Source organism: Corvus hawaiiensis, chromosome 10, assembly GCF_020740725.1.
Source record: "Corvus hawaiiensis isolate bCorHaw1 chromosome 10, bCorHaw1.pri.cur, whole genome shotgun sequence".
Classification (NCBI taxonomy): domain Eukaryota; kingdom Metazoa; phylum Chordata; class Aves; order Passeriformes; family Corvidae; genus Corvus; species Corvus hawaiiensis.
The window spans coordinates 7,722,595-7,736,107 of record NC_063222.1 but is presented as its reverse complement, the minus strand read 5'-3'; the positions used below and the strand labels follow the sequence as shown (position 1 = coordinate 7,736,107).

Below are 13,513 nucleotides of genomic sequence, written 5' to 3'. Positions count from 1 at the left end.
CTAGAGGGTTTTCATCATGGAAGCAGGCAGAGGGATTAGGATCAAGTCTGACATGTGGCTAATCAGCTACTCTTCTTCCATACAAGAAATGCCATCAGGTTTAAAGTCTTTGAAATACTGTGGATGAAACCAGAGCATGCCCAGGCTGCCACATGCTTCTATGACTGTATTTGTGCTGGGTGTAGGTACTTGATGAAAAGACTCAGTCTGCCATGGGACTATGAGTCAGCAAACCCACCCTCAGCTCATCCTAGGATGGTCAGCCCAGTCCACTGCTCTTTGAGAACACTGTGAGACTTCCTTACATGGAGGTGCAGTTCATTACCCTCCAGCCAATCCAGGGGGAAAGAAAGGTTTATTCCAAATGAAATGGATGCATTAAATGTCAATATTTATTTCTTCCTGCAGGGATTCCCACCCTCAAGGAAATCTGTGGGATCCCTCCCATAAAGCAGGACAGATTTATGGAGAGGCATCAGGGAGGGAGGCAGAGAGATCACACTTGAAGACAAATCTTTAATTCCCTTCTGGAGTCAGGCAGGGAAGGAGAGGGGGTATGAACCAACACACCCAGCTCCCTCTGAAAATCTGGGCATCTGTGGAAGTGGAGCTCTGCCTAACGGAGAGGACAGCACAGCTTCTCTGCTCCTTGACAGGGATTTCCAAAGAAGCCATTCTAGATCTGTACCATGTTTTGGCAAGTGTTGTAAGGCCAAGGTGGATCTGTCATCCTGGATGAGGTACAACACAGGGAAGGTGATTCCCACACCACAGCACCTGTACCCCAGTGATGCAGAGGCAGCTCCAAAACAGTAGATCATCAAAAGGCCACAGTGGGACACTGCTCAGCAAGCTGCACTGGAAGTTGAGGCACACCCTGACTCGGAAGCTCTCTGACAGGACAGAGCCACTGTCCTGTGACAGGAGTTGCCTCCGAAGTGTCCTCGCCAAAGCACCCCCAGCTGGGACTCCCTTGGTGGGACAGCTCCTGTCAGCACCAGGGATGCTTTGTCACATTCCCTTGGCAACAGGTATCCCCTTGCCACATCACCCACCTCATACACAACATTCTCAGCTGTGCATCTGTTTATTCACAATATTCAAAATAGAGCCCTTTCTTCCACCAGGCTTTAAGTTAACATGAGTTCATACAAGATTACCTAAGACTTTTTTCATAAATAAGCAAGCATCATTCACAAAATAGTCCTACTTGTGAATTTTAAAAATGTTAAAAGATACTGCTCCTGTCTCCCTCTGTTCTGAACTCCTTATAGCAGCTTGACTAAAAGGTTTGTAATAAGGGTCAGGATTCTAACCCTGCTGCTTGGCAAAGGCCAATGAGCAAATATAAAAGCCAAACTAAAAAAAAAATAAACCTGAAAGAAAAAACATGGAAGCAAATTTTCATGCTCAAAGCCACCCCTGCTGCCAAGGACTGACTTGTATCGTGCTTTTCCAAAATATCCCTGATGTGATGCTGGCATTCCAGCCCCATCACCAACAGGGACACGCAGAGAACAGGGCTGCACTATCGTCTGCCCAGCATGTTCTTATGTGCTGAGAAACTGCACATTGAGAGCAGGAAGATGCCTGCCAGCTTCTCAACACCCCAGGGAAGCAGGAAGAAGTCCATTTATTCATCTAAATGAATTCCTTCGTTATCAAGAAAAATACCTTCCACTTCAATTATTGAAATAAAATATTAAAGGGAAAACTTTTAATTCCCCGGAAGTAAACTAAGCAAAAAGCCATCAAGGAAAACCCACTATTGCCACATTAGGTCTGAGCTTGCCTGTTCCTGCTCATATGAAGAACAGTGGAGCACTGGATACTGGATAACCTGGAAACCAGCCCAGAAGCAGCACTGCAGAAATATTATACACAGATGACAGCCAGCTTCCTTTAGCATGGCAACTTTCTCTCCCTCACAATGACTGGATTCTTTTCAGCTCAAAACAGATTGCACATTCTTATTTCCAAAGAATGTACTGGGACAGTCTGCAGTTCCCTACAAACAGAACCCTGGCCTGTTGAGAGTCTTGAAGGGAACAGGCTGACATTTAAGTGTTTTGAAGCAATTACTTTTCATCTGTGCTGCACCACTGGCTACACCCTTCTAAGGCATTTTCAGCACTTGGGACCTCATCCTGCCAAGTCTCAGGCAGGTCAGCTTTACAGATTGCCAGCTGTCCCACTGCAGTCACTGGGACAATTCACAAATCTATTCAGACTAGAGCCTTTACCTGGATGTTGAAATACCGAGCAGTACCCAGCAGCTTATAACCTAATACACATCAGTCTAAATGTGTGCTTATTGCTGTTAGAACAGCCTTATTCCCTAAGAAACACTTATTATGAGATGTGTCAATCTCAACAAAAGGGACAGGAATCAAAGCTCAATAAGTGAATTGGCCAAGGCAGTCAAATGCCCTGTACATCAATTTTTATTAGAGATTTTGACATCTTGTGATTATTTCCTGACAACAGGCTGATTGCCCAGACTAATTAGAATGAAAGCCTTGACAAATGGTAACACAGAAACAATGTGAAGCTGAAGGGCATTTTGTTCTTCATCTAACACCATTCCAGAAGGGATCCAAACAAATTACAGCTCCTGCTGGAAGTTTAACACACTCAGAGTCCTCTTTAGAGAGATGATGTGATACACACCCTCAGCCTCACTGTGCAGGAGGGAACTTCACACTCCAGACAGCTACAAGATGCATGTTTGGCAATATCCCATCCCAACTCTGCATGTTCCTCCTATTTCATTCCACCCCAGGAGACCCACACAGGTATCAGATTGAAGGCCAAGCTCAGTTAGCAGGAGAGCAGCTGGGAATACCCAAGAACCCCCAGTAGCTGCAGCCAGAGCAGCATTAGCTGCACACCCAGGCAGTTAATGAGATTCCACAGCTTTCTTCGTTAGGACTTAAACACTTTTAAACACCCACAGACTAGGTTCCCTCCCTACAGACACACATACCATATTTCCCAGGTGCCAGCAGTACTATTTATGCTGCTTTTCTACATGAAACCCTGAGTTTCTGGGAATCTTCACAAAAAGGTATGTTAGCTATACCTACCTAGAATGGATAGTTATATCCTACCAGGATGAAAACTCCTGCTGGACCCAGGAGCATTATTTACCCTCTACCCAGTTCCTCAGAGAGAGTTCCATGTTTTGATCAGGTGAGATGTTACAAAACTAGAACCACTCACCTTTAGCACCTTCAAACCAATGTTCACTGAGGTTTTAGACATCTTTAAAGGAGAGAACACCATCCATACTGAAGTGTAACTGTTCAAGGTGGGTTTGTATCACAGAATATACCCTGCTGCTGTGATCAAACTTAATGCTCAAGTTTCTTACAGATTAAGAAAGCAAATGGAAAAACAAAGAACTATGGACAAAACGTGGACAAGGATGTTTTCCAAAACCAAGATGACCATAATGAGGAATCAGCAAAAGTAGATAGAAGAACAGAGGAGAGTTGCTTCTTGAATCTTATTTCTTCTTCTGCACCTGCCCAAAATGCTGCCTCCATTTCCTGGCAGCAACTCATTTCTCAAAACCTAGTTTGGAGAAAGCACAGCACCAAAGCCAGAGACAGTCCAAGCACACTTGCCACCACTCAAATTGTTTTACCTTGGTCTCAATGAGGAAAACTGGAAACCCCAGGCTCTCAGCAAAGCAAGCACTAAGAGGGAAAGGACACTGCCTGAGCAAGGCTGTTCCTTCAGGGACACAGCACAATGTCAGGCACCAAGCAGAGTAAATGTCAGAATGCTGATTTAGAGTACACTGCATGATGAAACACAGGCTGTTCAGAAATCCACAGCAACACAATCAAAAGACGCCTAAACCCTACTGGGTTTATTGTGCTTACAGTTTTAAGTTTATTTAAAAATGGTCAGAACAGTTACTGTTAGATTTAAGATTTCCTTTTTTAAGGCAAACTAAAGAAATAAAAATGTGATAGAAGTATGAAAGGGTTTCCCTGCAGGTACAATTTTAGTGTGAAGTGTTTAAAGAAAGATCAGTCACAGTATTACGTTTCCGATCAATTTATGGAATACAGATTGCATTTGAGATTAGACAGGATTACACTCTTGACTCTGAAAAAATATACTAAAAACTCACCTGTTCTTTTCATTCTGAGATCCAGTTGGGTCACTGAAGGGTAAAAATGAAACATTTCTATGTTCTGAAAAACTTATGTCAAAAATCTGAACTAGTATTTCAACAGCCTGATTCATATACACTATACCTCTAAGCACAAATAAGTGCATTAGCATCTGCAGGAGAAGAAAATAATTTTATGTTTCTTTTTCTATAAAGTACAATTTCAAGAATGAAATTATATTTTTAAATCCAAGCATTCCCATGGTCTGGGGTCAGAACATTTCTCTGCTTAATGTATCAAGGTGAAATTACTTTTTGTTTCTGTGTTCCTTAAATTAAAAGTGAAGTACTGATGGTAGCTCTCTGTCTTGAAACAAAAGACAACCCACACTCTTCTCAGTCCAACCAACAAATGAGTTGGACTATTCAGAACAAGCAACCATCTTATCCCAAGACAATCTTTTACAACAAACTTTTCTAGGCAGCAATGTGCCCTACTGCATATCTTTTACGTAATATCCAAAAGGAACAATGATTATTTAATACCAAAATACTCAGTCTAAGGGAGCTCAGAAGACAGCAGTATCTACTTTTAAAGTATAAGCCAGAGAGAGAGGGTTTTCTTCAGTATTTTATTCAATAAGCACATCAGCAAATAAAATTTCCAGGAAAATCTACACACCGCTTCGTAGAAATAACAGTGCACAGTTCCCTCCTTAGTTATCTTTAACCATCTGGTTTTCATATTCCCCAAGCAGCTTATACAGGTTTTTTTCCCCCCCTCTGTGATTTTCCCATTTTGATTTAATTTAATAAATAATGGACTGCACAGGCAATCCTAGAGAAAAATCCACATCTCGGCACTGCATAGCTGGGCAACTAAGTTCACTGGATGTCGTCGTCATCAAAGAGATCTTCAAAATCTAGTCAGAAAAATAAGACAAAAATTAACCTCAAGTTTCCATGTTACAAATGCACATACAAGTACAGTACTTCATTACTTGGATTAAGGACAGAAATAAAGGTGAATTCAGTGAATGAGAGTTACTGCACCATCAGTTATTAGAAACGTGCATCAGGGTGAGAAGAGACAGCAAAGGCAGACAGACCCATGCACACAGTCTGTGGCATGGACAAACTGCTTCACCTGCACAATACAAGCTTTGCAGGTAAATTCACAAAAGCAAAGCTTCAAAGGAAGGACTTTTATAAAGTTATTAAGTATCCATCACAGAGGGGCTCAAGCATGAATCCCAAAGTTCAGAACTGCGCAAGTACTAGTTTTATGCATGCAGAAAGTCTCAGTGTAGACAATCCTGCAGAATTCTGGCTTTTGGTCATAGCATCCAAGCACACCCCCTCAAATTTTGCAGATTAATGAATTGAAATTTGTGTTAAAAAACCCTTCCTTAAAAATATTTGATTGCTTTAAAGGTGCCAATAACATTTCTGTCTCAGAACACATCTCCCACTAGTGAAATGGTTCTAGGCCCCATTGGAAGCACTCTTAACTACTCAGCTTTGCATCTTCTTTGTATACTGAACATAAACTAACAACCTAACTGAATACAAGTCTTTATCCTTACAGAAAGCAGTTTACAAGTACTGTGCAACGAACTGAGGATGAATCTTCATTTAGAAGAGTCCTAAACTACCACTGGAACACAGTGCCACAGCATGATGTTAAAAATATATGGAAATAGCTACTCCTGAATATGCTGGCTCCAACAGAGCTGGGTGTCCCTCACAACTGCTGAGAGTAGAACTGCCTTTTACTCCTGTATTCTAAGTCTTGAGCAAAATGAGAAACATACTTTATTTTGGAATTAACACCAGTTTGTGATATTAACAGTACCACAGCAATCAGATTTAATAACATCTAAAACTCACTGTTGAAACGTCTAAATGTGTTTCTTCAGAAGTGTAAAAACCCCTTTAGCAACTAAGTGCAGAGTGTTGTATATTCTACCCCTAAGTGGCCTGATACGTAGCTCTTCTCTGTAAAAGCAGCTGTAAATACTTACATATAGGCTGAGAGAATTGAGATTGTTCAGCCTGGAAAAGAGAAGCTTCAGGGTGGCCTAACTGTAGCCTTTTAGTACCTGAGGGAGCCTACAAGAAAGACTGAGAGACTATTTACAAGGGCCTGGAGTGACAGCATAAGAGGGAATAGCCTCAAACTGACAGAATGTAGGCTTAGGTATTTGGGAAAAAGCTCTTCCCCGTGAGGGTGGTGAGGCCCTGGCAGAGGCTGCCCAGAGAAGCTGTGGCTCCCTCATCCCTGGAAGTGTTCAAGGACTTGTGGGATGGGGCTTGGAGCAACCTGGGATAGTGGAAAATGTCCCTGCCCGTGGCAGGGGGTGGAACGAGATATCTTTAAGGTCCCTTCCACCCCAGGCCATTCTATAAGTCTGTGATTCTATATTCATACAGCTGACTTTCAAACGCAGAAAGTATATTAAAAACAACGTTTTACTTCCATTTGGGTACATATGCACGTATACTTTGAGAGTTAATGAACTACCTGTAAACTACTAACACTCAGAGATAAATTTTTAAAGTCCTGCCCACATTTTTACATGTATTTGCACTGTTTAACATAAGCTATTTGTTATGTGAACAGACGAAGGTATTTTTCATTGTAACGATTAACACGCTAAACCTTCCAGGAGAGGAAAACCCGCATTTTACCGCTCCCACCTGCATCATTTGGCACTGAAGCGCTCTCACACCGCTCCCCAGATATGGTGAGCGACAAGTTTAGCGAGCACCAGGCACCACAGCCACGAGAGAGAAACCAGGCGAGGTTTGCTGAGATACCCCTCCAGCCCCCCCGGAGCAGGGCGGTCCTTACCGTTGAAGAAGTCAGCGTGCACCGCTTTCTCGTTGGCGGCCAGATCCATCAGCAGCCCCGTGCTTCCCCCTGCCTGCGAAAGCAGCCGCTGAGCGCCTCCGCGCCGTGGCACCACAGCCCCGCCACCGGCACCAGAGCACCCGCCTCACCTCATCCAGGTCCACGTAGGGGCCGGCTCCCTCCGGGAACATCTCGTCCACCGCCGGCTTCATGGCGGCCCCTCCGCGCCGTCACTTCCGCCGCCGGGGCGGAGCCGCGGCCAATGGCCGCCCCCGCCTGGGGCCGCGCCGTTGCCTTGGCGACCAGCCCTGGGGGCCGCCATCTTGCTCCTCACGCCCTGGTCGCCATGGCGACGGTGGCCCCCGCGCCTCTTCAGGCCTGAGTGAGGCGTCACTTTGCAAAGGATGTGGGTGCGGCTGACACTGGCGGCCCTTCCAGCCCCCAAGATGAATAATTCCTGTACACACAGAGCGGTAAATAGCTGTCTACGCAGAGAGCAGTTTCCTGAGATGAAGCTGAGAGCATCACCTGTAAAAAAACCCCAAAAAACTCCCAAAACCATGCAGCAGATTGGAGGAGTTTATTGTTTCATACAGAAGCATAAATTGTAAAAAAGAGACTAATTTAAAGCCTGAAGTGCTGGATGTAGCTGCAGTGTCATTTAGTGGCTGAAGCACACTCCAGGTACATTTGCTGGCAGTCAGGTGTTCACTCAAACACCCTTACAAGAAACGGTAAAAAAGAGACTCATCAAAACCATAAAATGCTGCACATGACCATGGTATCACGAAGCAGCTGAAGGCAGCCCAGGAGCATTCACTGGCAGACAGCTGCTCACCCAAATACCTGGGCAGCAGCGCTGACGAAGCTGAGCGAGGCACTCAATGCTCATGGTCAGGTACGTGGTAGCCAAGGTGGCTCCCAAAAGGGAACTGGGCAAAGAAGGCTCTGGCCATGTCATTGATCCTGTTGTAGGCTCCCAAGGTCCGGAAATATTCCACATATGACCAGAAATCACTGGATGAGAAGGGCCAGTACGGCAAGGCTGCAGCTTCCTGGTAGAGATCTAAAAAACCCAACCAAAATAAAATATTGCAGATTACTATAACATGAAGTGCTTTTGTTGAACTGTTGGGCCTGGAGCCACCATGGTTTGGGGTTGTGAGTTCCCTTTGGGGGCTGCTGTGCTCTTCTGGCAGGAGAGAGGCAAGGAAAGCCATTGACCCCTCTCTCCATGACCCACTCTGCAGAAAACGGAGCCAGTATTCCTTGTTCCAGATGCATCAGGAGTGACAGAGTGGGACAAGATGAGGAGCAGAAATGAAGGGACACATCCACATTTATGCCAATTAAAGAATTCCTCAGGCTGGCTTAATTTCTAGAAGGCTGCTGGTTATTTAAAAGCAAGGAGCGATTGCAATTGAAAGCCATTTTTCCTCATTCCACATAATTTGCTTTGCCCAATATAAACATAGAAGGAATAAGGCACCACCCTCTATGCCATGCCCCTGTAGCTGACTGCACTGCCCACAGAACTTCCAGGGACTGGGACCATCCTTCCCTGATATTGCCTGGAACTGCAGAGTTGTGCCTCTTGTGAGGGGACTGTAGGAAATGAGGTAAGGGGATGGAGAGGAAAGGCTTTGCCACCTGGGAGACAGCTGCTGCATTTGGGCCTGGTCTAGCAATATCAGAATTTGATATAATCATCGAAACAAGATTTGAAATTCAGCAGGAAAACAAAATCAGTTCTGAAAATGCAGGAGCTGACCACCCATGGGCCCAAATATGGGCCAACATAGCAAAGCATATATAAAATATAAACAGCAGCTGAGACCACAGTCACAAATGTCTTTCTTTGCAGCAAAGCTAAACATAGTATTTTATTTTGATTTAAAGCCCATTTAGATAAATGAAAGTTTTCCACTCAGCTTGGAGCCAGGGTCTTTAGTAGGAATTAAGAGCCTTCAACAATCCTGTTGTCAGACTTAAATTTTATGGAGTAAAGTTTGCAGCATCTGCAGAGAGGGACTCACTCACTGTTTATACCAGCTGACCTTAGATTCACTTTGCAGGCTGCTGTTTGGTCCAGTGTGAAAGAAAACAATAATTGCTGGTAATGAGAGCAACAGGACACTGCCTGAACAGTGTTCTAATTCTAGATTGATGCAGGCTGTCCTGACTGACTCAAAAGTTGCCACAAAAATATTTGCTGTACACAAACAGATGATATACTAAAAATATTTTAGAGGCATAAAGAAATAGAATGGAGCATAGGGAAAAAAGGTTTGAATTATAAGTAATCATATTATTAGACCTTATTCTGTATTTGTCCTGTTCATATCTGTTATAATACTCTCTGCATATTTGTGCACTGGAGATGCTGCTGGCTGTCCTGCTGGTTAACTGAGATGTACACCAGCAACAGCAGTTACTTGGTTATTGCAGATACTTCTCTGCAACTTTGTTGACAATTCTGTCAACAGAGCCAAAGAGAGGTTAAATAATAGAATCATCAGTAAACCAGTATAAACATCATTAGGGTGTTGAGGGTTTTTTAAATCAAAGGCAAACACTAATCCAATGGACTAATCACACAAAGTGACATGAACCACAGGGTAGCTGTGCTAAGGGATTTAGTCCAACATTTCTTTAATTGGTTTTATGGCAATTTGTAAATTTTAATCTTTTTGTCATGAAAGTCGGTATTTCTTGCCAAAAACCAGATATACATACAGCATTACTGTCCAGGACAGACAAAATTCTCAGATGTCCTATACATTTATCAGTCTGGTGCTTTCCAGTTATCATTCTGTACAACAGAATTGTGACTTGACTGTAATCCCTTTTCATTTTAAGACTGGATATTAGCTCTACTATTATACATTAATATGTCACCAGCTTTTAATAAATTCTAAAGGATTTTTCTTAAATTTGCTATTCTTTTTCCACCAGAACTAATTGAAAGCTTTTCCATAGTCCACTGAGGTTAATAAGCATTCCTACCAAAGTCACTGCTGGGCATCAAGTCTGGGAGTTACAAATTACTCTCCTAATTATTAGCGATACAAAGGAAATAACGACACATTAGGAATTACCATCTCCATCCTGGATGGATCGGGCATCTGTAAACAAAGAGGAAATGCATCAGTACCAGCTCCTGCACCAAAAGACTTTCTGTTAACAAAACATTCTCTGTGTATAACTGGAAGCTGACAAGTTCTTTAGTGCCCACATAGGACCCTCTGTGCAGGCAAAGGATTTTTGTTTCTTGAACAGCAGGGCAAGGAATTCCCCGTTTGCAATCAGTCAGTGCTATGAACCAACTTAGTCTGGCTGTTAGTCATAACTCACAGCCTAAACAGTTGGGATTAATATGTGAGCAATACTAAACAGAAGATACTGTATTTGTAACAATATTTCTGGCAGCTTGCAAAATAAACAAGAATATAAATTCAGTAGTAATCTTACCTGTTAGCATGTTCATCAGCATACAGAAGAAAACTAAGCCAGTAAATGTCATCTTGTCTGCAAGATACTGCTTGTGCTTCTGAAAAGTAATCTGTACAATTGAGGATTATTACAAGAGATTAATAATTATGCAAACTCTATTATTTCTTGTTTTAACAGAATAGACTCCAAAATAGATTCTAGTTACAAATTTAGGCATAAAAAAATGCAATTACATTTCTTACAGCTTCTGAAGTGCAACACAGTATTAAAAGACCATCAGTCCTGAAATGAGTATTGATATTTTGGTTTTAAATGGCATAAATCCAAAAGGTGCCTCTGAATTGACATGAAATTAAGTGTCTTTGGAAATGTTTGATTTTGTGGTTAATTTAATTTCACTTTAGAAATTACCTCTCTCTTTCTCTTCTTTTCTTCTTCTTGCAGCTCTGAGTCAGCTACAAAACTCCAAAAGGATTTCTATTGCTGTAAAATAGCAGTGCTTTGTAAGGAAGGGTGGGGGGGAAACGTCACTGAGTTACTACACCAATCTGATTTTGTCTTCTTCAGGTATTTTAACTGCTCACATCTGCGTTATACTTCAGCACTGCCCATGGAAGACACAGTGGACAGTTTCTGAGAGGAAATCAGAATTAACTTTGGCAATAAAACTTGTTTTTGAAAGACAAAGGGAGAAAATCCAGAAGCAAATTCAATGATTATTACAGTTGCTGCCCTCCTGATTTTCTTTCTGTCCCTTCAGAAAAACTGATTTTCAAAAATACTACTTGAGCAAATTGCTAAAAGGTTATTGAGTTCCCTCTCCAGCTCAGTCACAAAACCCAGAAATACTTGACACTGCTTTATGTTCTTACTTAGGATCCTTAAAATCTAGAGCTTAAAATGTACACAGGCACCAAGTGCCCACAAAAATCAGTTGGGTTACAGTATGTAAAGAAGGCAGTCCCCGATGACTGCAGCTATGCTGATGGTGCAGGTACCTTCAGAGGGTCAATAAAGTACATTGAAATGCATTTTCACATTATACTGATTTCCTGGAAAGACTTGTTTCCCACACCAAGCAGGTGCTTTGGGCTCCAGCCTGTGCAGGTTGCTATATGGATCCAGCACTTTGAAAAGCCTGGAGGGGAGACACAGTTTGGAGAACATTCAATTGACACACACATCTTGATTGATTTTCTTTTAGCACGCAACCCCTGATGGCAGCAGGTGTGGTCAAGGACTAAGATGTAGCAGAAAGTGTTCTGTGACTCACAGGGAGATGTGGGGATTTCCATGCTTCTTGAAGATGTGGCAGTTCAGGTCATCTTGCCAAACCTGGCAGCTACTTCCAGATGGCTCCTCTCTTGAGAGGAGCTACTGAGATGCCAGTGCAGAGCTCAACTGTGCATGTTCATGCTGTGAGATCTGACTGTACAGATGCTGATCTGAGCTGCACCCTCTTGCTGGGCATTTTCAGTTGCCTTTATGGTCTACAAAATAATTTCTCTGTGTCAGTTCTAGGCACCTGCATTTCCCAACTGCATGTGTGGGCCCCGACATTGGTGCCTTTGCTGTACCACATCCACCCATCTGCCACAGGAGCGCAGAGAAAATCTATGTACTCACAGAGTCCTGGAGCAGAGAGACCCGGGTGAGTGGCCTTGCAGGAGGACCCAGCTTGGCTGGAGTTTGTTCCTATCTACACACAGAGTTGGATAGTTTTGCCAAGAATTAATTCAAGATGTTCTGAGCAAGGGAAAAAAAGGGTGCTTTGTAGCACACTAAGCTGTGCCAACTCTTGTGGAGGCTGAAAAGAAAAATATTATGAAAGAAGAACCTGTTCCATCTTTGAAAGGCTTTAATCCTCCTGCTTAATATATTTTTCCCAGACCTGTAGGAAGGGTCCCTACATGAGCCACATTCTTCCAGCACCTCAGCCCACTCACCTGGGTTGCAGCAGCTGTGGGTGGGAAAAGGCACTTCCCTGCTTGGAGTCCTGTGGTACATCCATGTACCTGGGCCCACCCACCAGCACTGCCTGCAGAGCCAAACTTTCCCTTTTACTGCCTAGTCCGCATATCCTGCTGAAATAAAAAATCAGAAGCACTGAGGTGTGCTGATATACACACAAAACAGTTATCAGCTGTAACTGAATAATTGCCATAGAGCTACTTTCACACACATCCAAAAGTAGCTTTTTGTTTTGGCAGTTGATAAGGCAGGTATAGTTCCAAGTGGGAGGTGAGATAACATGTTTTGGATGATGACAAAGGAGAATAATGATACTCCTGATGCAGCCACACCCTGCAGCTCTCCCCTTGGAATATTAACAGTGTTGTAGGAGGATGACAGTCCCAGAGGTTATCAGATTTAGGGTCAAACTAGTCACAATATGGTCTGCTACAACACTGGATGATCTCAGGAGGACTTGCATAGCTATTGGGCTGATATACACCTTTACACCTTCTTATTCTTTCTTGTGAAGCTTGGAGTTACCCTTTTCCAGAGCTAGAGGGATCACTGATCTGACATTGTGTGGCAGTCTTCTAACAATTACATGCTTGCAACTTAATTCAAATCAAGTTTTTCCACTTGCTAGTGCACATATTGGAGATGCAAATAAATTATCAAGGTTTCCGTGCTAAAGCAGATCTAGGAAATTATAAAAAGGATGAGAATTAGCACTGCAAACAACTTGCATTACACAACACAACCTCTTCTATCAACACTTCTGTTGCTGTACATGAGTACTTGTCCCAACTGGGTCTGTTTTAAACACAACATTGGACTAGAGAAAACTGATGAGTTTGAGGAGCTCTCATCAGCTGCTTGAAGGACTGTGCCTGGTGGGTTCAGTGTGCCAAACAGTGCACAGTGTGCTCTCTGGCTAGTCCCAGAAGACATGTTGCTCTGACTTGCACCATTTGTAACACCCTGCAAGCACATTTATTTCATCCCCTCTCTTTTTTTTTTTCCTTTTCTTTCTCTAGGAGCACTTTCCTTTTTTCATACTCAACACTGATACACAGGACTCCTTAAACATATGAATCATACAACTCCTTTAACATAAGTGCTTTAGG

General features: G+C 43.0%; 2 protein-coding genes across 3 annotated transcripts; both read right to left on the bottom strand.

The window, feature by feature from the left end:
- Positions 1-4,744: 4,744 nt before the first annotated feature.
- On the bottom strand, positions 4,745-7,244 carry COPS9 (COP9 signalosome subunit 9). Its single transcript, XM_048314852.1, has 3 exons — positions 7,130-7,244; positions 6,981-7,053; positions 4,745-5,049 (listed from the first exon to the last, which is right to left on the bottom strand). Exons 1-3 carry the CDS (start codon positions 7,190-7,192, stop codon positions 5,012-5,014), a joined length of 174 nt encoding a protein of 57 aa, XP_048170809.1. The 5' UTR covers positions 7,193-7,244; the 3' UTR covers positions 4,745-5,011.
- A 297-nt stretch (positions 7,245-7,541) lies between these two features.
- OTOS (otospiralin) lies at positions 7,542-11,835 on the bottom strand. 2 transcript variants are annotated; one of them, XM_048314851.1, is made up of 5 exons: positions 11,707-11,835; positions 10,845-10,916; positions 10,452-10,542; positions 10,079-10,105; positions 7,542-8,046 (listed from the first exon to the last, which is right to left on the bottom strand). In XM_048314851.1, exons 3-5 carry the CDS (start codon positions 10,501-10,503, stop codon positions 7,862-7,864), a joined length of 264 nt encoding a protein of 87 aa, XP_048170808.1. In that variant the 5' UTR covers positions 10,504-10,542; positions 10,845-10,916; positions 11,707-11,835; the 3' UTR covers positions 7,542-7,861. The 2 variants fall into 2 exon arrangements, with proteins under 2 accessions (XP_048170808.1, XP_048170807.1); XM_048314850.1 differs by lacking the exon at positions 11,707-11,835 and having other exon boundaries at positions 10,845-10,969.
- Positions 11,836-13,513: the final 1,678 nt, after the last annotated feature.

Excerpts from the sequence above, each read along its gene's own strand:
- COPS9 (XM_048314852.1), bottom strand. The coding sequence starts at position 7,192 with ATGAAGCCGGCGGTGGACGAGATGTTCCCGGAGGGAGCCGGCCCCTAC. Across the intron at positions 7,054-7,129 it reads CCTACGTGGACCTGGATGAG|GCAGGGGGAAGCACGGGGCT; the intron begins GTGAGGCGGGTG and ends CTGCTTTCGCAG. Across the intron at positions 5,050-6,980 it reads GCACGCTGACTTCTTCAACG|ATTTTGAAGATCTCTTTGAT; the intron begins GTAAGGACCGCC and ends TTTTCTGACTAG.
- OTOS (XM_048314851.1), bottom strand. The coding sequence starts at position 10,503 with ATGACATTTACTGGCTTAGTTTTCTTCTGTATGCTGATGAACATGCTA. Across the intron at positions 10,106-10,451 it reads GCTGATGAACATGCTAACAG|ATGCCCGATCCATCCAGGAT; the intron begins GTAAGATTACTA and ends CTTTGTTTACAG. Across the intron at positions 8,047-10,078 it reads ATCCATCCAGGATGGAGATG|ATCTCTACCAGGAAGCTGCA; the intron begins GTAATTCCTAAT and ends TGGGTTTTTTAG.